The following is a 24122-nucleotide window of genomic DNA, read 5'->3' on the forward strand; positions in this document are numbered from 1 at the left end:
CTAAAGTGAAACACATGATTCTTGCAATTAGTTTTGTCAGATTTCCAGCACTGTTTTCCTTTTTTCCATCACCTGTTAATTTAGTTATAAAAATACAGAATTGCCATAAGCCCTCTATGCATGATTGCTGAGCAGTGTGTCCTTGGGCAAAGTTACATTTGGTTATAGCCAAAAGTCAGAGTTACAGTAAGCCTGTATATTTCTCCAGGGTAAACATAAATCTAGTCCAATGCCCCTTGTGTAATTTTTCAAGATCTCTAGTAGATTGGGAATGTTCCGAAAGGATGAATGTGCTGAGTTGTGCAGGTTGAATGCCAGTTATACCACATTCCTCAAACTCATGATCTGCCTCTAGCTTCTGTAGCGCTCCTGTATTTTTCTTAGAGAATAACACATATTTGTTTGACTAAAAATATTTCTGGTGCCATTTTACTGTGTGAGTCTGTCTGCAGGAATGCTGAATAAACTCTGTCTAAACCCACAGTTACACTATATCCGTGAGCTCTCAACTCTCAGCATTTTAAAGAAAGCCTTACACCGTTCCATTGTCTCAAATCAAATCCATGTCGTCAGGCAAAGAGACATCCGAACATTCTAACCTGTGAAGGATTAACTTGCCCTTGGTCTTTGATCCTTTGAGTGCTTAGCCTACATTTAGATCAGGGCAGCATTGTGAAGCGTAGGTGAGGTTTGTCACAGGCTTGGAAACCTGACTACAATGCTGGAAACAGTAACCATGATTTTTTTTTCAACTCTCAAACTAATAAAAAGTTGCTGGTAAGGAGACCACTGCTTTTCTACTATAAATCAATGGCTCCTAAACTGTGGTCGGTGGGCCACAGAAAGCTGGCTGGATGCATGGTACTGGCTCCTCTGTTTGTTCCAAGAATCCTCTGCAGGTGTCCAGATTCTTCAGTGTAAAGACGAGCAAGAAGGCCTCTCGAGCCAGCTGGCTGTGAGAGGGTGGCATCTTAGTCTTCTGATTGGGGATAGGGCTATGGAGGGGCAGGAGAGGAAACAGGAACCTCCCTCAGATCTGGATACGTCAGTAAGAATGAAGGTGCCAACCACCAGCAGGAGAAGAATATCTAAGGGAGAAAGGAATGAGGCAATCAGGTAGTATATCAGGAGGAGGCTGGACATGGCGTCCAGAGGAGAAAGGAGCTAAGTGACGGGATGAGAGAAGGAGAGGAGGCCGAGGCAAGTGATAAGCTTGCTTTAAAGACAGATAAACTACACCAAGAGTTTAGTAATGTTACTTTTCCCTGCATGTGTTAGCTGAAGTTGCCAGAGGAATGTAATACCATCATGAGTGGGAGGGAAGGAGAGGGGGCCCGGGCCACATATATCTATTAAGAGGATGTCCTTGCAGTGCGAAAGTTTGACTCCCTGAAATAAATGAGGGGGGAGGGAGGGGAATGTGGGACTTTGAATAAGGTGGAAAAATTGCAGTCCTGCACCTTCCTGATGAAAACTTTTGATCCTCTATGGAATTATCTTCGGATTGGAATGTTAGATTATGGCGCCCAGTTGAGATGTGGGGCAGGATGGGTACAATGCCAAAGCAGATACCTGGGAATAAGTCCAGTATCTGCACACGAACAGAATACTAGAGAGTAACCCCCCTAGTTATTTCTCTTGCTACTCCCCTGTTAACTGTTGGTTCTGTGTCTTCATGGTTGTTGTAGGCATAAGGTATGAACATTTGCTTTTCAAATATAGCCTTTTAATATCAGAATAGACTTGCTTAACTAATTCACTAAAGCTGTATGAAACGGTACGCTTTAAGTTCAGAATTTCAGAAAGACTTTTTGAGTTCCATTTATATCTTAAATGACTGGAGAGTTTTTGAAATTTGTATGCTTTTTTTTTTTTTTTTTTAAACAAAACTTATTGCTGAGTTGTAAACCTTTGAGAATAGTTGTAATTAAGGATAATGCTGACAGGGCTTGATGGAAAACTAGCAGATGTTTCTGCAGTGTATGGGTTCTGTTATATTACAGTGTGTCCTAGGATATGTAGATATGTCTACACTGCAGTCACTGGGTGTGACTGCAGCTCGTGTAGACCTACCCAAGCAAGCTTTAACCTAGCTAGCTGGCATACTGAAGCACTTGCTTCAGAGCGGGTTGTAAAATCCTGTCCGGAAACCTGGGTAATAATGTGGTCTAACCCTGCGAGAAATTACCCAGAGTTCCAGGCGAGCTAGTACAACCCATGCTGAAGCACATGCTGCTGCAGCACCCTGGCTAGCTAGATTAAACCTAGCTCCGGTATGTCTACACAAGCTGCAGTTGCATCTCATGATTGCAGAGTAGACCTACTCTTAGAATTCTGTAAGGTTTCACATGAACCATGACTTCCTGAGATTAAGACAAACAATTGGGATTTAGATGCTTTTAAACTTCAGGGCTCTTTTATTAATGTTTCAGATACTTTGCATTATCTCATTGTATAAAATACTTTGTTCGTAACATCAATAAACAGATAATCTATTCTCTTACAGGTTTTTAGACAAGAAAGAGAGGTTAAAGCATCTCAAAACCAAACAGAGTGAATTCCAAAACCAGTAAGTTATAGTTTAGTTCTTGGTAGTGTTGTCATTGTTTTATCTAAAATTGTTGTAATCAACCATTCTCTCTAACCTCTTGTATTTGTCACACGTAATCCTGATTGTCAGCTAATCTTCAGTTATGATCTTTTTCCTGTAGTGTTTTAAAGGCTATGGAAGGGAAAAGGATAACTGATCAGCTGGTGAGTTATTTGAAGTCTTCAGTAGTTTTCAAACTCTTTGTATTCCTAGATCTTTCAAATTATTGTTTCATTTTAACTTGGAGATGATGTACTGTCTGCCTGAAAAACGTGATCCCAACAAAACTTAAATTGATTTTGGACGCACAGAATTTTCAAAGCTACCAATATTCATCATTTCTGGTTATGTATTTAGTCAGTAACCCTTTGGTTATGCCTGACTTCACTGTAGGAAGCTTCTGTTTGCTTACGGCATTCTTCTATATAGAGATGAGACTATTTGAAATTCTTGGGATCTGACTTTGTTAAAAATATCCCAGTACTTCTGAGTTATAGCTGTCGGTGTTGTTAATTTCAAATTGATGGATTAAATTCCGTTTTTGTCAATCAGTCGCTGCATGTTCTTTTTCAGAGATGGAAAATAATGTCTTGCAAGATGAGGATTGAGCAGCTGAAACAAACCATTTGCAAAGAGAATGATGAAATGACAAGAAGTAAGTAGTGTCTATATATCTGCCAATTGTAATACCTGTATTGCTTTGAAGAGAGAGTATCAACCCATGTAATATTGAGTTTTAGCTTAAAAGAAAAAAGTGAATTGCCAAACCCTCCCCTCTTAAACCTGATGTGTGATCTTATTTGGGAGATAAATACAGGAAGGTCTATTGGAAGTGGAGTCAGTGAGTGATCTTTGTAATCACTTTTAAGTTTGGGCTTTAATTAAAGTAGATATGTATTATTCAGCTGAGTAGATGTTAAAATCCTTTTGGGACAGCTTGAATGGAGTAAATGTTTAGCAACCTATTCCGTCTTTCAGCTGTATCTCCAAGAATGACTGATTCCAGAGCTTGATACTCCTGACCATTTCCACTTTGATAAAGAGTATCAAACAGCTCATGAGCTGCTCTAAATTTCATGTAGTTATCGGTGAACGTTAGCCCACATCAGGTGCCTGATTTGGAGCCAAATCCTGAAGTCCTTACTTGGGTGGCACACCTCTCACTGGAGTCAAAGGGGATTTTGCCAGAGTAAAAGCTGCGCTTTAGCCTTCTGTGTCTTTCATTTTAATGATTTGACATAGATGGGAGATTTGCAGTGCGTCAGGTTTCAGGAGACAGCATGAAATGCTGTTTACGTTTATGAGTGCTCAGCTCAGTTTTAGTCTGCTTGAGGCTTCTCTAAATGTCTAGCTCAGAGATTGTGCTCAGATTTAAAAAAAACGTATTTGCATAGTCACTGCTGTACTAACATACTCTCATTTGCATAGTCATCCCTACATTAGTAACTTGACATCTATTCTTGCACGCAGATCCCAGAGGATCTCATTCAGGGGGCTATTAATGAAATCTAGCACCTATCTTGGAATCCCTCCCAGATGGAAGAGAGTCCTCACAGACTCTTTAGGAATTTGAAGTAATTTTGACCTTGGAACATGAAATTCTTCAAGTTTTTAGAAATGAACATTAATTTTCAGAGATGCTGAGCATGTCTCTCCCGTTGACTGTGATAGACTGGGGTGATCAGCCCCTCTGAAAATCAGGCCCTAAGCTTTTAAAATATCTGCGGGGACCATCTGCCCATGAGGGGAGGTCAGGATGGCAAGTGTCATGGGAGGCTCAAATACCTGACACGTGTTCTATGGGACAGTTACTAGTGTGGCTGTGTTTACATTGGTCAGGCAGGGCAAACATGGGACGTCATGCTAGTCTGACATAATTTGGGGGACACTTTTTAATGATTGTATAAACCTGGCTCAGGAGGTTTCAGATATTTTCTAATAGCCGTTGTGGATAGGCCGTGTGTCATTGTGGGTAATCTCATCACACCATCTGCTCCATAAACTTATCAAGCTCAGTCAGATACTCCCCTTAAGTCATTATTGCTGGTAATTTTAACAACTTTTGAACTTGTTTCAACGTTGGAATGGTACATCCCCCTCCTTCTCTCTTTCACATGCCACTATTGGCTCTAGTGGTGCAAGACAAAGGCAGAATTTGTAACAGGCAAGTAGCTCTCAAAATGCACTGCACATATGTAAAAGTGAAATTTTTTCTCCATCTGTGTGGTTTTTTTTTAATTATTTAAAAGGTATGTTTGAGAGGTCGGATCTAAATTGTTATTAGAGGTTGTGTTGATGGCATGAGAATGTTTGGCGGAAACTGTCTGCTTGGTGGTGAATAAAGATTTTCTCCACTGCTGGAGCAAAAAGTCCGTTTTCCTGCAGTTCAGTCAAAAGTCCATTTTTCACCATTTTTGTAAAGCTGAAAGCACTCCAGACTGGATGTGAAAGTGAAGATTAATTCCATAGTTTCCACAAATTGGACTCATTGCTTGTTTTGTGGTCTAATTTTCTGTAGGTCAGCAGTTTGAATGGTCTGTTCAGATATTTTCTTGATGATCTTTCTAACACACAGAGTTTTTTTTAAATAATACGAGGCAGCTAATTTCAGTAATAAACACCATAGGGAGTCTGTCCCTTTTCACACAGGATTATCACTCCAGGATCTTCTGTGCTTCACAAGCAACATAAATGATAATAAAATGTCAGGACTCAGTCCTGACCAAACTACTATCCTGCGCCAGGATAGCATTCCCCAAGAAACCTAAGAAATGTCTCCAAAATTATTCAAATTACTAAAAAATGAAACCTGGCTGATGATGTTGCTAATGAGACCATAGACAGTGAAATTCATTGTCATCGGAGGGCTATTGTTTAAATTAGCTTGCTAAAGGAAAAGCCTTTAATATTTAAGACATGTCTGAGAAGCCTCTTCTTTAAAGATCTTGACAATCATCACTAAGTCTCCATCACCATATGTTTGTGAAAGCTCTTTTCTGCAGTGAATTATTTTGTTAACAGGTGTTCATGAAGCCAAGTTTCTGAGGCTTGGTGTGTCTGATTCACACGCTGAATACAGGCAGCTATAGTAATTGAGGATGCTAGCATGTTATAGTTTGTTTGACAGTATAAGGTATTGTTCAGTGCTATCCTTTGCGGTAATAAAAGGCTTGTTGTGTTGGGATCCACATGCCCTGAGTGAGCATACGCCCTGTGACAAGTCAAAGAATAGGTACCAATGCAAAGGTGGATGGCACAAACTCTAAACAAGGATGTGATCCACACTCATTTTGCAAAAAGAACAGGAGTGCTTGTGGCACCTTACAGACTAACCAATTTATTTGAGCATAAGCTTTCGTGAGCTACAGCTCACTTCATCAGATGCATAGAATGGAACATATAGTAAGATAGATATATATACACACATACAGATAAGTTGGAAGTTACCATACAAACTGTGAGAGGCTAATTAGTTAAGATGAGCTGTTATCAGCAGGAGAAAAAAACTTTTGTAGTGATAATCAAGATGGCCCATATAGACAGTTGACAAGAAGGTGTGAGGATACTTAACTTAGGGAAATAGATTAAATATGTGTAATGACCCAGCCACTCCCAGTCTCTATTCAGACCCAAGTTAATGGTATCTAGTTTGCATATTAATTCAAGCTCAGCAGTTTCTCGTTGGTGTCTATTTTTGAAGCTTTTCTGTTGCAATATTGCCACCCTTAAATCTTTTACTGAGTGGCCAGAGTGGCTGAAGTGTTCTCCTTCCAGTTTTTGAATGTTATGATTCCTGATGTCAGATTTGTGTCCATTTATTCTTTTGCATAGAGACTGCGTCATGCTAATTTCTACATTTAATCTACATAAGTAGAAGTGATTATACCAGCTAGTTAGTTAAATTGGGAGAGCATGACATTCCTGCTCAAAGTCCAGAAAATATTTGGACAGAAGGTATAGAAGAAGCTCAGTGTCAATTTCAATCTGTTGTTTATAGACATTCAGAAAAGTTGTACCACTGACAGGTTGTACCACTTAGCAGGGGGGAACTGTTAAAGAATTTGAAAAATAAGCTGTCGTATATCTGGTTTTCTATAAATATCAGGAAGGGATGACGGGTTGGATCACAGAAACCCCCTGGGAACTGCCACCTGATGTGCCAAGACTACTTCTGCCCCTGCGTTCCTGCCCTGGCAGCTTAGGACTTCGGTGCCCTGCCTGGTTTGAGCCAGACCCGCTAGCCTGCTGCAAACCCAGACCCAGGTCTGAACCACGTCCCCAAACAGCTCTAGGCTTAACTGAAAGCAGCTTACAGAAGTGTTCCTGTCCTTGACACTCAGATGCCCAACTCCCAATGGGATCCAAACCCTGAATCAATCCGTTTTACCCTGTATAAACCTTATACAGGGTACACTCATAAATTGTTCGCCCTCTATAACACTGATAGAGAGATATGCACAGCTGTTTGTGTTCTCCCCCCCCCCCCCCAGGTATTAATACATACTCTGGGTTAATTAATAAGTAAAAAGTGATTTTATTAAATACAGAAAGTAGGATTTAAGTGGTTCCAAGTAGTAACCGACAAAGCAAAGTGAATTACCAAGCAAAATAAAACATGCAAGTCTATGTCTAATCAAACTGAATACAGATAAAAACCTCACCAGTTCCAGTAAGCTCTCTTTTACAGACTAGCCTCCTTCTAGTCTGGGTCCAGCAAGCACTCACACCCCCTGTAGTTACTGTCCTTTGTTCCAGTTTCTTTCAGGTATCCTTAGGGGTGGAGAGGCTATCTCCTTAGCCAGCTGAAGACAAAATGGAGGGGTCTCCCCCGTGCTTAAATAGACTTTCTCTTGTGGGTGGAGACCCCCTCTGCTCTTCTGTGCGAAGTCCAGCTCCAGGATAGAGTTCTGGAGTCACCTGGGCAAGTCATGTGTCCATGCATGACTCACGGTTTTTACAGACAGAAGCCATTGCCCACATGGTATCTTGAATGTCTCCAGGAAGACTTCTTATGTGGAATGGAGCATTTCAAGATACATTGTTCCTTAAGTGCTTCTTGATTGGGCACTTAACTTTGTGAATTCCTTTCTCCAGGAACTGACCAAATGCTCTACTAAGGTTATTTAGAAATCAAGGCAGTACACGGCCAATGTTCATAACTTCGAATACAAAAATGATACGTGCATACAAATAGGATTAATAGATTCAGTAGATCATAACTTTTACATAAATATGTTACATGGCATATGTAGCATAGAACATATTCCAGTTATGTCATATATATTCATAAGCATATTTCCATAAAGCCTTATGGGGGGCACCGTCACAGGATCCCCTTGCCCCTGTGTATTCTGGGGGGTTTTAGGACATTGGATGGTGTAGACCAGTGCTCTAAGGTAACACCAAGCACACACACTCTCATGTGCTTGGCTGGCTGGTTCTTGCTCACATGCCCAAGGTCTAACTGATCATCATATGTGGGCCCAGGAAGGAATTTTCCCCCCAGCTGAGATTGGCAGTGACTTTAGGAATTTTTCTCCTTCCTCTGCAGCATGGAGCATGGGTCACTTGCTGGGATTATCTGGGTGTATCTCACTTAATCAGTTCCTTGCAGGATCTGCAGACATTGGTGCACCTCAGTCCCTCCTATTCTCTGCCTGTGACAAATAATTGTTCGGTCTCGGGAGGGCTATAATATTTTGGTGTAATTTCGGTTAGTATACTGGTGCTGGGTGGTGTTGGTGGCCTGTGATCTACAGGAGGTCAGACAAGATGATTGGGTGGCACCTTCTGGCCTTAAACTCTATGACTCACCCTCCATGTGAGCTACATTACATCATTCATTTTCCAAGGATAACAACTGCTGTTATTCTCATAGGCTCAGAGGGGCTTCTCAGAATTAAAGATGAGAACCAGAAGCTTTACCGCAGGGCTCAGAGGCATCAGGAGAAGAAAGAGAAGATCCAGAGACATAACCGCAAGCTCGGAGACCTGGTGGAGAAAAAAAATTACGATTTGAGAAGCCAACACGAACACTTGGCAAATCTTCGACGGTCACATATACTGGAGCTAACGTCTGTCATTTTTCCCATTGAGGAAGTGAAGACTGGCATGAGGTATGGAATACAGAAATTTTTTTTAGGACAGAAAACTGAACACGAGTTGATAGATTTGCTTTCTAAGTATTTGTCTGTATCTTGTGGTCCTAATCAAGCAAACTGGCATACTGGGGACTGTGACCGGGGTCCTAGGGGGGAGCCAGCTGTCATCACTCAATTAGGGTGAACCCCAAAGAATGGGGTAGACAATCCCCATAAAGCTAGTGGATATTCCGATACCTAGATTTACCAAGCCAGCATAAAACAGCTTCATTACCTCACTGGCTACTCAGAAGTCCAGACAACACAGTTCCCTTAAAGTGATCCAGCCTCAGGCCTCCATCCAGGTACCCATGTCAAATATGATGAAAATTTCTGTAAATCTTATTTCCTCATATAAAAGAAAAGGTTCTACCAATCCCAAAGGATCGGACACGTCACCTCCCCGGTTAATGAATGTTTCAGATCTTACCCAAATACACGCTACTGCCAATTCTTATTAACTAAACTAAAATTTATTAAAAAACAAAAGAGAGAGAGTCTTGTTAAAAGATCAATATACAGACAGACATGAGTTCAATTCACTGACGTGCAGATTCATAGCAGAGATGGTGAGCTTCGTAGTTGCAAAGAGTTCCTTTAGAATTCAGTTCATAGGTCGTAGTCCAATGTCCAAATCTCATATTCAGGGCGTATCAGCACAACTGGGACCTCAGTCTTGCAACTCAAACTTCCCCCGATGAAGTCTAAGCAGATCTGAGATGACAGAATCGGGACCCAAGGATCTTTTATACAATTTCAAGTCTTTTTTGACAAGTTGGAATTCCTCAGGGAACAAAAGTTAATTAGGTCCATCACCGGTACTTAGCTATACGAATTAACATAAGACCATTTGCTTGTTCCTCCACCATTCGCAGTACATTTCAAAGAGAGATGAATACTGAGATATCCCGTGTTTACAATTCATTTACATGATAGGATGTTCTTTTGACCTCTGAATTATCAGAATACAGCATAGACGGGGACTGTTGATTACATTGTCCATCCTACTCATACATATGTAAATATACAAAAACACGAACATTATCTCCCCACATGTCTTTTGAGGGTTATTTATTTTGCAGGATGTTTAACCCTTTCTAGCCATGCGTCACAGGGACATACTAAGTGGATTGTACACTTAATTTTAACACTGTTTTCTAACATTACATTCTAAACTTCTTTCGTTTCCAAAACAACTTATTATATATTTCAGTACTTGTCCAGTTATGAACCTTTTGCCCCTTAGTAAGAAGTCATCATGTAGGCCCCAATTCAGCAAGGTATTTAAGCATGTGCCCAAAGGACATGAATAGTTCCAGTGAAATCAGTGAGAGGACTCATGTAGTTGGTCCGGCATGTATTTAAGTGACAAGCTGAACTAGAGTCATGGGCTGGGCTGGGGAATCCCCCGTACAGCCTTTGCAAAGCTAGCCGCAACAAGTTCACATATTCACCCAAAGAGTTTGACTGCGTTTGTTATAGTGGATACGTTGAACAAAATACGGAAAGTTGAAACTATGTAAAAGGAAACTTTATAGACCCATCAAATAAAACATATACTGGAAGATTTAAATAAACAAAAAACTGGGACCGTAGATCAGAAGATGCAAAGAAAAGTTATCCTGGGAGCAGAGATTTTTGCAGGTTATTGTTTCAGGAATTTTGCTGTCCTTTATATGTGACTAAATGGCTGCCAAACCCATTGCCTGTATTAAAGAGCTCTAAAAACCCTGGGTAACAATGTGTTTTTTCAGAGACCCTGCAGATGTTTCTTCTGAAAGTGACAATGCCATGACCTCTAGCACTGTGAGCAAGCTTGCAGAAGCCAGGAGAACGACGTATCTCTCTGGGAGATGGGTGTGTGATGACCACAATGGGGACACCAGCATCAGCATTGCAGGGCCTTGGATAAGTCTTCCTAATAATGGAGACTATTCAGCTTATTACAACTGGGTGGAAGAGAAAAAAACTACACAAGGACCAGGTAAGAAGCAAAGTTTTATTGACTTTCTCCATGATCTGGCTCAGTCTGTAGAACTGTAAGTTGTGTGGCCAGCAGAAGGCACTTCAGGACTGAGACCTCCCCAGATGGTTTTGTGTAGCTTTGTAGCTGCAAATGAGCCATTTCACCATAGTCCTAAGGAGATGAAGGATTGCTCATCAAGGGATCAAATCTTTGTAATTCTCTTCTGGTGGGGAGACGCTAGTGAGATATATAATACAGAAGTGTAGTAGAAGAAAAACAATGTCAGTTGTTGTTAACATGGTTTACATGCTGTAAAGCAAATATAACAAATATTCCAAGAATTACTGTTTTCTATTAACTTCTGGCAGCCTTGTTGTGACTGAGTATTGGATTCCCAAGGTTCTGAATACTGATAAATGATGCTGTCTTGGGTCTGTTTCATTAACAGATCAACCTGGATATGATTAAAGCCATAATGGAATGATTTCTTTATTTCTTTTAGATATGGAGCATAATAATCCTGCCTATACCATTAGTGCTGCATTGTGCTATGCAACTCAACTCGTTAACATTTTGTCTCATATACTTGATGTAAATCTTCCCAAGAAGTTGTGTAACAGGCAAGTGGTTCCACATTTTTAAGAAGCTGAATGGCTGACCAATTTTGAGCTGACTTTAGTTCGCTCTTGTTCTGTGAGTATAACCTACAAGAAGCTGTTACCTGGGCTGGCTGGTTTGTAATGGCTTTACGTTTTTGTGCAACTTACTTGTCTTTGGGAGGGCAAATAGGGGCTTGAAGTCCAGTTAATATGTTTTTGAGAGCCCAGAGTTTTCAGCATAGGTCAGATTTGTTGTTTTTCACTACAAGCATTCAGTGACCTCAATTTAGGAACGCAGTATGACCTAGGATTAATAGAGCACCTCTCATCCTAAAGGAACCCACAGAGCTTCAGTTCTATGGCCCAGTTCGACAACTTAGTCATGTGACTCAGTACTAGTCATGTTGAGAAAGGGCTGAAGTGTGGAGCTCTAATATACGCACTGCACCACTACAGTGCAGCCATCTCTGGGGTGAGGAGCCAAACCAGTGGGAAGCACTATGCAAACTCCAAATTTTTTCAAAAGTGCCATTGAGTCTTTAATGTCTGTGCAGAGCAGATGGGCTCCATATCCACCAGCCTGTATGGAGCTCAGTTTATCTACCTAGGTTGGGGATGGCTCTGTCAGTCCTGCAGAGGTCTGAACCAAAAGCTACAGAGACTTTTTCAGTATTTAAAGCTAGAAGTTTAGACTGCTAAGAGAAACTCTCTGGCCCTAATGGGCCTTTCTGTGCTCCTAACTTACTTCTATTGAAGCTAATGGCATTATTCGTGGGAATAAGGTGGGCAGAATCTGGCCCCAAATGGGTGTTGTCTGGTAAAAATTAGTGAGCTTGCAAGGTGAGGATATGTGTTCTCACAAATGCTCTAGACACTGGTGCTATGATGGATTTAAACAAATGTTTAACATGGGGGTGTTTATCTGTAAGCATATGGTGATAAGCCAACAGAGTGCTCTGAAATAAAGATCAAGTTACTGACTCAAGACAATATCAACAGCTTTTCTGTGTGTGTATGTGTGTGTTCTTTTTTTAACAGCGAGTTCTGTAGCGAGAACCTCAGCAGGCGGAAGTTTACTCGGGCAGTGAAGAAGCTGAATGCCAATATCCTTTATCTTTGTTTTTCTCAGGTCTGGTGAATACATATTTAGATTCTTTGAACATATTTTAAAATAACTGAAGTTATAAGGATCCTCCAGTAACAACTGTTTTTCCTCTTTCTCCATTTTTCTAGCATGTAAATCTAGATTTATTGCATCCACTACATACACTCAGGAACCTGATGTACCTGGTCAGTCCAGACACTGAAAACTTGGGCAGGTAAATAGATGGAACGTTTGTGTCTTGTCTCCATAATGTAGAATTTATTTTTAAATTCTAAAGGTTTAACTTATCGTCATGGTTAGTATCACTATGAGGGGCTGATCCTGCTTCTTCACTGCAGCTGTGGAAGGTGCTGACCCAGCAAACCAGAGGGGTTCCTTTGTGGCAATCAAGATGGTTCCAGTGTGGAAATGGGGGAGGATAGCATTTGGGACCCTGGTTGGGGACCTGTATGTCGTAGAATTCTGTCCATCTTTTAAAAAAGATGTTGTAGAATTGGAGAGAGCGCAGAAAAGAGCTGAAAAAATTATCTGAAGGCTTTAGAAAATGCCTTACAATGAGAGACATAAAGAGATCAATCTGTTTAGCTTATCGAAAAAAAAAAAGACCGAGAGGTGTGACCTTGCTGATGAGCCATGTGGGAGTCAACGTGCTTCCACATGATGATGGAATTTGTATTTTTTTTTTTCAGTTTGGGTTTTTAAAAATCCAGGAAATTTATGTTTAAAAGAACATTAAGGTTGTGAAGACTTAAAATTCGGAAATGCCAGGGTTAAGGGTACCTGTGCTGTTCGATGCCCTGTGCACACCAGGCAGGACATAGGAGTTAGAGGGCCATTCCTGGTCTTCTCAGGTCAAGATGGGGGCAGAAAATCAACCCATGCTTCTTGCGTGGCATCACAGAAGAATACAATCAGGCTGAGCAAATACATTTACAAGTACGGGCTCCTGAGTTCCACCTATGAGTTTGTCCTGGATCTTGTTGTCACGGAGTGTGGGGGAGTCCAGGCCCTGCACCCCTCTTCCTGGGATTCACTGAGACTCTCAGCCAGCCAGTAAAACCGAAGGTTTATTGGACAACAGGAACACAGTCCAAAACAGAGCTTGTGGGTACACCCAGGACCCCTCAGTGAAGTCCTTCTGGGGGAGCAGGGAGCTTAGACCCCAGCCCTGGGGTTCCCTGTGTTCCTCCACCCAGCCCCAAACTGAAACTAAACCCACCGAGCAGGTTCCCTGCTGCAGCCTCCCTCCACATTCCTGGGCAGAGGTGTTACCTCCCCCTCCCCCTCCTGGCTCAGGTGACAGGCTCACCGAAGGTTTATTGGACAACAGGAACACAGTCCAAAACAGAGCTTGTGGGTACACCCAGGACCCCTCAGTGAAGTCCTTCTGGGGGAGCAGGGAGCTTAGACCCCAGCCCTGGGGTTCCCTGTGTTCCTCCACCCAGCCCCAAACTGAAACTAAACCCACCGAGCAGGTTCCCTGCTGCAGCCTCCCTCCACATTCCTGGGCAGAGGTGTTACCTCCCCCTCCCCCTCCTGGCTCAGGTGACAGGCTCTCAGGTCTCCCGTCCCCAGGGCACATTCCCCGGTCAACACTCCCCCCTCCCTGCTGCGTCACATCGTCACATCTCTCCCCCCTTCGAGACTGAACTGAGCGGGGTCACTGTGACCAGTGACCTGGGGAAGTTCGGGGCCCCCTCTCCGGGACAGCGCATCCGCTATCAGGTTGGCACTTCCCTTCACGTGGACCACGTCCATGTCGTAATCCTGCAGGAGCAGGCTCCACCTCAGGAGCTTGGCGTTGGCTCCTTTCATCTGGTGCAGCCAGGTCAGGGGAGAGTGGTCGGTGTAGACGGTGAAGTGTCGCCCGAAGAGATAGGGCTCTAGTTTCTTGAGGGCCCACACCATGGCCAGGCACTCCTTCTCGATGGCCGCGTAGTGTTGCTCCCGGGGTAGCAACTTCTTGCTCAGGTACACGACGGGGTGTCTCTCCCCCTTTTCATCCTCCTGCATTAGCACCGCCCCCAGTCCCGTGTCGGAGGCGTCGGTGAACACCACAAAGGGCTTGTCAAAGTCTGGGTTTGCTAGAACTGGGCCACTGACCAGAGCCTCCTTCAGCGCCCGGAAAGCCTCCTGGCACTGCTCGGTCCAGACCACCTTGTCTGGCTTCCCCTTCTTGCATAGCTCAGTGATGGGGGTGGCTATGGCGCTAAAGTGGGGCACAAATCTTCGGTAGTATCCTGCCATCCCAATAAAGGCTTGGACCTGCTTTTTGGTGTGGGGAGCGGGCCAGTCTCTGATCACCTCCACCTTGGCCGGTTCCGGCTTTAGGCGGCCGCTCCCCACCCGATGGCCCAGGTAAGATACTTCAGCCATCCCCACCTTGCACTTCTCCGCTTTGACAGTCAGCCCAGCCCCCTGGAGTCGGTCCAGCACTTGTCTAACCTGGGACACGTGGTCCTCCCAGGTCTGGCTAAAGACACAGATGTCGTCAATATACGCCACGGCAAAACTCTCCATCCCCCTCAGGAGCTGGTCCACCAGGCGCTGGAAGGTGGCCGGCGCTCCCTTGAGGCCGAAAGGCAGGGTCAGAAACTCATAGAGCCCCAGAGGGGTGATAAAGGCCGATTTCAGCCGGGCATCTGCATCCAGCGGCACTTGCCAGTAGCCCTTTGTAAGGTCCATGGTGGTAAGGTACCGAGCTCCTCCCAGCTTGTCTAGGAGCTCGTCCGGCCTGGGCATGGGGTAGGCATCCGATACAGTGATGGCATTGAGCTTCCGATAGTCCACACAGAACCGGACTGACCCATCCTTTTTGGGGACCAGCACCACCGGCGAGGCCCAAGGGCTGGCCGATGGCTGGATCACCCCCAAAGCCAGCATGTCCCGGACCTCTCTTTCCAGGTCCTGAGCAGTTTTCCCTGTGACTCGGAAGGGGGAGCATCTTATCGGCGGGTGCGACCCTGTCTGCACCCGGTGGACAGTCAGATTAGTGCGTCCAGGCTGGTTGGAAAACAGCTGTCGGTACGGATGCAGCACCCCCCTGACCTCAGCTTGCTGGGCAGGGGTGAGCTGATCCGAGAGGGGGATTGTTTCCAGGGGGGAACCAGCTCTGGTCCCAGGGAATAGATCTACTAAAGGGTCATCTCCCTGCTCCTCCCACTGACCACACACAGCTAACACCACATTCCCCCTGGCATAATATGGCTTCATCATATTCACATGGTACACCCGGCGGTGGTGGGCCCGGTTCGACAGCTCCACCACATAGTTTACCTCATTGAGCTGCTTGACGACCTTGAACGGGCCCTCCCAGGCGGCCTGTAGTTTGTTCTTTCTCACGGGGATGAGAACCATCACCTGATCCCCGGTGGCGTAGGCACGGGCCCGCGCCGTGCGGTCATACCAGACCTTCTGCTTCCTCTGGGCTCTGGCCAGATTCTCCCTGGCCAGGCCCATGAGTTCAGCCAGTCTCTCTCGGAAGGTCAGGACATACTCCACCACTGACTCTCCATCGGGAGTGGCCTTCCCCTCCCACTCGTCTCTCATCAGGTCCAGGGGGCCCCTCACCCTCCTTCCATATAACAGTTCGAAAGGCGAAAATCCGGTAGACTCCTGGGGCACCTCCCTGTACGCGAACAGCAGGTGAGGTAAGTACTTGTCCCAATCCTGCGGGTGCTGGTTCATAAAGGTTTTCAGCATCATCTTTAGCGTCCCGTTAAACCTCTCCACCAGCCCATTGGACTGGGGGTGATACGCTGAGGCCCAGTCATGCCGGACCCCACATTTCTCCCACAAGCACCGGAGCAGGGCCGACATGAAGTTGGAGCCTTGGTCTGTCAAGACTTCCCTGGGGAACCCCACTCGGCTGAAAATGGTCAGGAGCGCATCTGCCACGGTGTCTGCTTCAATGGAAGCTAAGGGCACTGCCTCGGGGTAGCGGGTGGCGAAATCTACCACCACCAGAATGTATTTCTTCCCCGACCGGGTCGTCTTGCTGAGAGGCCCCACGATGTCCATGGCCACCTTCTGGAAAGGCTCCTCTATGATGGGCAAAGGTCTCAACGCCGCTTTCCCCTTGTCCCGGGCCTTCCCCACCCTCTGACAGGGGTCACAGGATCGGCAATACTGCCGGACGGTGGTAAAGACCCCGGGCCAGTAAAAGTTCTGTAGCAACCTCTGCCGGGTGCGCCGGATTCCCTGGTGCCCTGCGAGGGGGATGTCATGGGCCAGGGACAGGAGCTTGCGGCGGTACTTCTGGGGGACCACCAGCTGCCTCCTGATCCCACAGGACTCCCCTTCCCCTGGGGGAGCCCATTCTCGGTACAGGAACCCCTTCTCCCACAGGAACCTCTCCTGGCAGCCTCTCCTCATGGTCCGTCCCTCACTGAGGTCGGCCAGGTCCCTGAGCTTCTGCAAGGAGGGATCTTTCCTCAACTCGGCCTGGAACTCAGCGGCTGGGGAAGGGATGGGGCCCGGTTCCCCCTCTGTGGCCAGGTCTGAGGCCGCAGCCTCTCTGAGCCGTGCCCCTCGGCGCTCCCTCCCCACCCGAGTAGGGTCTCGCGCCTCCAGTGTGGTACCCTCCCCAGGGTCAGGTCGCAGTGCCCCTCGCCGGCTCTGGCTACGGGTCACAACCAGGGCGGTCTGGGGGTCGCTTGGCCAGTCCTCTAGGTCTCCCCCCATCAAAACTTCAGTGGGCAAATGGTGGTGTACCCCCACATCCTTGGGGCCCTCCTTGGTCCCCCATTTCAGGTGTACCCTTGCCACGGGCACCTTAAATGGGGTCCCGCCCACCCCCGTCAGGGTCAGGTAGGTGTTGGGCACCACCCGATCTGGGGCCACCACCTCGGGCCGGGCCAGCGTCACCTCCGCGCCCGTATCCCAGTATCCATTGACCTTCCTCCCATCCACCTCCAGGGGAACAAGGCACTCTCTCCGGAGGGACAGCCCCGCACCCACCCTGTAAACCGAGCACCCTGAGTCCAGAGCCTCCAGCCCTCTGGCGGGGCTGGCTGGGGGTACTCTTCCCTCCTGAGCAGGTGGCAAACTGGTAGCCCCCCTTTCCTGGGTCGCCTGCCCCTCGTCCAGCTGAGTCCCTACCCAGTTAACCCTGGGTAGGTTGGGTCTGCTCAGTTTGTCCCTGAGCCCGGGGCACTGGGCCCGTACGTGGCCTCTCTGGCCACAGTGATAGCAGCTCAGGTCACGTTGGTCCCCTCGAACGGGTCGGAGGGGCCCGACACCAGGCGTTCCCCTTTGGAGGGGGTTCTCCCTATTTCCCCGCTGGGAGGCCCCATGGTGACTCTCTCTCTGCATCGGGGGGGGCCTGTTCTTTTGGGACTCCTCCCGGCTACCCCCTGACCGACTGTTCACAAACTCGTCGGCCAGCTGCCCTGCATGCTGGGGGTTCGCGAGCTTTTTGTCCACCAGCCACAGCCTCAGGTCGGAAGGGCACTGTTCATACAGGTGCTCCAGTACAAACAGGTCAAGCAGGTCCTCTTTAGTTTGGGCCCCCGCTGTCCACTTGCGGGCATATCCCTGCATCCTGTTGACCAGTTGTAGGTAGGTGACCTCAGGCGTTTTATGCTGACTCCGGAACCTTCTCCGGTACATCTCGGGGGTCAGCCCAAACTCACGGAGCAGAGCCTGTTTGAACAGTTCATAGTCCCCTGCCTCTGCCCCTGTCATCCGGCTGTAGACCTCCACGGCTTTGGGGTCCAGTAAGGGGGTGAGGAACTGGAGCCTGTCTGCAGGGTCAACCCTGTGCAGCTCGCAGGCATTCTCAAAGGCCGTCAGGAAGCTATCTATGTCCTCCCCCTCCTTCCGCTGGGCCAGGAAGCACTTATCAAAGCTCCTTGCAGTCTTGGGTCCCCCCTCACTCACCGCAGCCGGGGCCCCACTGCTCCTCAGCCTGGCCAGCTCCAGTTCATGCTGTCTTTGTTTCTCCTTCTCCTGCTGCTCATGTTGACGTTCCCTCTCCTTCTCCTGACGCTCCCTCTCCTTCTCCTCCTGCTCATGTTGACGTTGTTTCTCCTTCTCCTCCTGCTCATGTTGACGTTGTTTCTCCTCATGTTGACGTTGTTTTTCATGATCCTCCAGCTCCCTCATTTTCCTCTCCCTCTCCCATTCCAGCCGCATCCGCTCCAGGGATGGGGAGCTCCGCTGGGAGGATCCCCTGCTGGCTGCTGGGGTCAGGGGGCCCTCGGTATTCGCTGGGCTTCCCACAACCCCTCCCCCAGGCATAGGTAGGAAGGGTCTCGGGGTGTCCTGGGCAGCAGTCTGACCCCTCCCAGCCTGGTCAGGCCCCAGGGCCCACGCTGCGTCCGCCGGGCGGCTTCCCTCAGGGACAGGGATCGGGTCATCCAAGCGATCCCTCTCCTCCAGCTGGGCAATCAGCTGTTCCTTGGTGGACCTCCCGACGCGCAGCCCCCTCTGCCTGCACAGCTCCACCAGGTCGCTCTTAAGGCGTTTAGCGTACATCTCCCGGCTGGCCACTCGCAGGCCGGGCAGCTGTCCACGGTTTCCAGGAAAAGCCCCTAGTGTGCCAGTCCTTCTTGAGGTCACCACCTCTTTGCCAGGGTCGAGTTGCAGACTCCTCCGCCCCTGGGACCGCTCGCTGCAATCCCCCGGGGGACCCTGTTACTGCAAAAGTCCTTCTCTCTGGTGACACACTCCCAGGGGTTAACCGCCCCCTGAAACCGTCTCTCTCTCTGAATCTTCAGCACGCCTGGTCCCCGTCAATCCCCCTTCGTTTTACTGTTCCCCAGTCACTTACTGCAGGAAGCGCCGTTCACGGGGTGCAGTAGATCCCACCGCTGCCACCAGTTGTCACGGAGTGTGGGGGAGTCCAGGCCCTGCACCCCTCTTCCTGGGATTCACTGAGACTCTCAGCCAGCCAGTAAAACCGAAGGTTTATTGGACAACAGGAACACAGTCCAAAACAGAGCTTGTGGGTACACCCAGGACCCCTCAGTGAAGTCCTTCTGGGGGAGCAGGGAGCTTAGACCCCAGCCCTGGGGTTCCCTGTGTTCCTCCACCCAGCCCCAAACTGAAACTAAACCCACCGAGCAGGTTCCCTGCTGCAGCCTCCCTCCACATTCCTGGGCAGAGGTGTTACCTCCCCCTCCCCCTCCTGGCTCAGGTGACAGGCTCACCGAAGGTTTATTGGACAACAGGAACACAGTCCAAAACAGAGCTTGTGGGTACACCCAGGACCCCTCAGTGAAGTCCTTCTGGGGGAGCAGGGAGCTTAGACCCCAGCCCTGGGGTTCCCTGTGTTCCTCCACCCAGCCCCAAACTGAAACTAAACCCACCGAGCAGGTTCCCTGCTGCAGCCTCCCTCCACATTCCTGGGCAGAGGTGTTACCTCCCCCTCCCCCTCCTGGCTCAGGTGACAGGCTCTCAGGTCTCCCGTCCCCAGGGCACATTCCCCGGTCAACACTCCCCCCTCCCTGCTGCGTCACATCGTCACACTTGTACATGGTGGAGATCTACAGTGGGTAATTTCATATTGGACACATCCCAGTATATTGAATTTTATACTGAGCTAGCTTTAAAAATTAAAACCAGCAGTTCTGTAGCAGTCAGAGACTTCCACCATCATGGCTGTCAGTGAATAATTTCTCTGCGGCTTTTTTAATATTTCAAAGTCCAAAGCAGAGCACTGTTAGAAATTCCTCCCTCTTCGTTGCTCTGTTGACCAAAACTTCAATATCACTCACCATTTCCTCAGCATACGCTGTCATCACTGAGTATTTCTCTCAGCCAACTAATAGAGACATGGTAACCATGTAATATAGCTGATTTACACTCTTACTTGGCCTTCATCTGCTTCCCAATGTACCCAAGGTGTAGTTCCTCTGCTGTTTTCCACTGTGGGGGCTGATGGGATTGTGTCAATGTGTTCACAGGTCTGGGCCATTTGAAATAAGTGCTGATCTCGAAGACTCCATGGAGTTTGTGGATCCCGGTGCTGCTGGTGAAACAGATGAGAGTGGAGACGAGCACGTCAGCGATGAAGAGACTGACCTAGGGACGGACTGGGAGAATCTGCCAAGCCCTAGATTCTGCGACATCCCCTCTCAGCCGGTAGAGATGTTACAGAGTCAAAGCACGCAGGCCTCCCCGCCGATCGCCAGCAGCAGTGCAGGTGGAATGATCTCTTCTGCTGCAGCCTCTGTGACGTCCTGGTTCAAGGCATACACTGGACACCGTTAATGAGCACGTGGGAAAGATCATAGGCCTTGCGGAAGGAATCCCTCCCCCGCCAATGCTGTAGTAACCCTTACATGTTGAGTTAAGTAGTGCCTGGAATGCAAGAGGTCAGACTTTAATTTTGTAAACCAGAAGAACCTTTTTATTTACTCAAGATGACTGTGACGGTGACGTTTTGTAAATTAGCTAGACCTACGCTTCTGACTTACTCCATAAGGGCACTTGCTGTCTCTGAATTCTGTCTGCATTGTTGAATGGTGAAGAAAAAGGGCCCTGCAGCAGTGTCCAGATTTTTACTTCCTGAAGGAGGAGGAGGAAGTTTGGAATACTCGGATCAGGGGCAAGGATGGGGAGAAAGCTGCTAATAATTCAGACTGGACAGTGGTGCAAACACACACGATTCACATTTGGTTAAACTCCCTACAGAGTTTTGTTTGTGTGTGTTTAGCTCTGGGTCACATAATGCATAGAAAACTTACAGCACAACTGTACATTTTGAAATCATTGTTTGTTCATTCAGGATATGAACATTTTTAATGTGGTTTTTCATCTTTGTTGCCATATTTTTAAGAGAAAGCAGCATGGATGGTGACTTACGACGCTGATTGCTTTTTTAAAAATGGGGTTGTGGGTTACGCTTTTGGGGTAGAAAACTGGTTCATTTCATGCTGTTTTCATGAGCAGGTCGTCTAAAAGTTTCATGTTGTCCTGTTCAAAGCACCCTGGGTTTTTACTATTAACACCCCCTGCACCAAAGAAACACTGGACGTTCTCTTAACTGGACCCACATTCGCCAATACAGAAGGATGACATTGCTGCAATAATATCCATACATTACATCTCCATGGTCTCCGTTTTCACTTCAAGCGAGTTTAATGAAGTTGTGTGTTCTCCACACTACATGCATTTGAAAAGCTGTTTTATTTTGTGTTTATAGTGGTGGGGGGTTCTTGCTCACTAAATACTGAGAAGTCCATTTCACTGCAGAAATGCTTATGGCGCAGTCAGCCTGTCTGAAAAACCACAGGAAGATGTGGTGTGGGCAGACGCTTTCATTAGCAAGCGCCCCCCTGCAGCCTCCTGCCTTGCAGATGCGTATTACTTTGCTTACAAATGTTTTTCTCAGTGAGGCTTCAGAAACACGTGATTTACATTTTATCCAGCTGAGCTGATTTTACTTCATCATGGGGTAAATGGCATAAACACATGTCCCCCTCCCACTCCCCTCAAATGGAAGATCTCAGCCATTCTACCTTATTGTTCTCTTATGGTGACACGTCTGTTCCTGTACAAACAGGTGGTGGTAGATTGCAATGAGCTAACGCTTATGTGGGATTACTTCGTCATCTCTGGGTGCGTGTGCACTTGTCAGATATTGGCTCTGGGGCTTGCTCACCTCACTCTTCCTTTCCCTCTGTAGTGATTTTTCTTCTAACTAGAAGAATGAGGTGTATGACTTCCTGAGTGCTGGCTCACGTAACTTCAGCAAGGAGCGCTGGAAGAAGGGCAACGTGTAATACTTCTCTGCCCCCGAGTCCAGGCAGATTTACACACAGTGACGGGCTTTTTTTAGTGAAGCGCACCAATCACAAGCTCTTCTCTCTCCCTTTTCCCTCTTTTGTATGGCAGCTCTTTCTACGTGGCCTCAGGGGTGAGGATGTGACAAGGAAGCCTTCGGAGATATGGATTTCCTTTAATTTTTTCTTATTTTGTGACTTTGGGGGATTTTTTTTTTTTTTTAAACCAAAGACCCTTAAATTTGTAATGTTGGAACATAAACTTTTAGATGGGATTTCCCTCTATCCATACAACTGCTTTAGTTGAAACCCAAGACTGGGGTTCATTCTGGGAAAGGGAACGGTTGAGTTAATAGGAGAATAGTCAAGAATCCTGGTCTAATATAGTCTGAATTAAGACTGCCAGGTCCCTAGAGACTCCTGCTGAGGATAAGACTGGAATTCTGTCCAAGGCCGGGGGAAGCTAGGATTCCATTACTGTGTTAAGTAAAGGCACTTTACTAGTTGCAGCTGATCAGATCCCTTGGTGTGTGTGAGCAACCAGCACATGCTCACAAGTACTGTATTTTGGGCTCTTTGTGTCACCTCTGATACTACTCGGTTCTCCATTTATTTTGCACTGGACCCCACCATGTAAATATCCTTTTACGTACACATTTCTACCACTGTTTTATGTGCTACTTATTAAAACTTTTTTCATGTAAACGCAAGAACCATCATTCAGTTTTATACACTAAAATTAATTAGGTACTTCACAAAAAATCTTTAAGCCATAGACCATCATAAACATCATGTTTTCCATATTTTGAAATAATTTCTTTGCAAACATGTCATTTCACTCAAGGTGCGCAGAGGCACCAAAAGATTGTTGCAATGAGATGGGACATAATATCTTTTCAAGAAATGCTTTTGTAACAGAATACAGAATTTTTTTCTTAAAAAAAAAAAAAAAGAAAAGAAAAAAAGTGGTTTGCATGTGTGTAGTGACGGGAGTGGGATGGTTTGTGTCCAAACCTTGAGTGCACTTGACTGGATTAGTTTATAGATTTTGTTTGTTTTTCCCAGGGGTTGTGAGGGGGAAAATCTCCTTCAATTATACATATTCTATTTGAAGGCAGCCAATGGAGAATTTATTAAATGATTTATGGTACCATGAATGCAGGAATTTCCACTTAGGCCATGATTTTTGAAAGCAACTAGTGATCTTAAGTGCCCAACCCAAGATTTTCAGGGACAGGGCTGAGAACCCATCAGCTGAAAAACAGGCCCCTTTCAGGTGTCTCAAACTGGGCATCTAAAAATCACTAGTCATTTTTGAAAAGCTGTGCCTTCCTCTGCAGCTTCCAAACTGGTGTAACGAAACACAAATGTTTTATCTAAATTTTATTGTATTACTGCAATAAATCTTTAACGGTAATTTTCCAAAGGTGTATTTTTAAAGAAAAAAAAATGATCATGTGTGTTTTGTTCATAAATATGGGGAAAGAGCATCAGTGTTTATAGAATTTAAATGTACCTTATGCACTTGAGTCAAGTCTACCTTAGAAATGGTTTGCTGGTATAGCTGCACTGGCAAACCCCTCCTAGTGTAGGCACAGTTATATTGGCCAAAAAGTGCATTTATGGGTACGGCCTACTGACGAGCAACATGCACTATACTGCCAGAAGCTCTTCTTTGCCTGTTTAACTTTGTCTACACTGGGGCTCTTTCTGATATAAACATGTTGCCAAGAAAAAAACTCCTCCCTAGTTGACATTACTATACGGGGAAGTTTCTCAGGTAGGCCTGGCTTCGTTACGGATGTAGCTAAGCCCAGTCCTGGTTTTGAATACACCTGCATTGGGGGCTTTGACTCCATCCCTCACGTGTAACAGGACCTGCATGGTCTCAGGGCTTGTCCTCCTGTAGGACGCTGCAGCCAGTGTTGCTGTAAGGCTGCGCTCCCAGCATGGGAGTTAATCCATCCCCCCAGGAGGTGGGACTGATGTAGAGA

The 24122-nt window shown here is 46.6% G+C and overlaps 1 protein-coding gene across 1 annotated transcript in view; it reads left to right on the forward strand.

Annotated features, from left to right (window-relative positions):
- Positions 1-23490, forward strand: part of ATG14 (autophagy related 14) — a 29872-nt gene extending 6382 nt beyond the window's left edge. The window contains exons 2-10 of the mRNA XM_074956469.1: positions 2507-2569; positions 2712-2754; positions 3164-3245; positions 8469-8706; positions 10485-10714; positions 11199-11316; positions 12334-12424; positions 12529-12614; positions 20308-23490. Of these exons, the coding sequence (XP_074812570.1) occupies positions 2507-2569; positions 2712-2754; positions 3164-3245; positions 8469-8706; positions 10485-10714; positions 11199-11316; positions 12334-12424; positions 12529-12614; positions 20308-20614 (1258 nt within the window). The 3' untranslated portion in view covers positions 20615-23490. The remainder of the gene's footprint in view (positions 1-2506; positions 2570-2711; positions 2755-3163; positions 3246-8468; positions 8707-10484; positions 10715-11198; positions 11317-12333; positions 12425-12528; positions 12615-20307) is intronic.
- The last annotated feature ends 632 nt before the right edge of the window (positions 23491-24122 follow it).

The sequence above is a fragment of the Natator depressus genome, chromosome 6 (assembly GCF_965152275.1).
Source record: "Natator depressus isolate rNatDep1 chromosome 6, rNatDep2.hap1, whole genome shotgun sequence".
Taxonomy (NCBI): Eukaryota; Metazoa; Chordata; order Testudines; family Cheloniidae; genus Natator; species Natator depressus.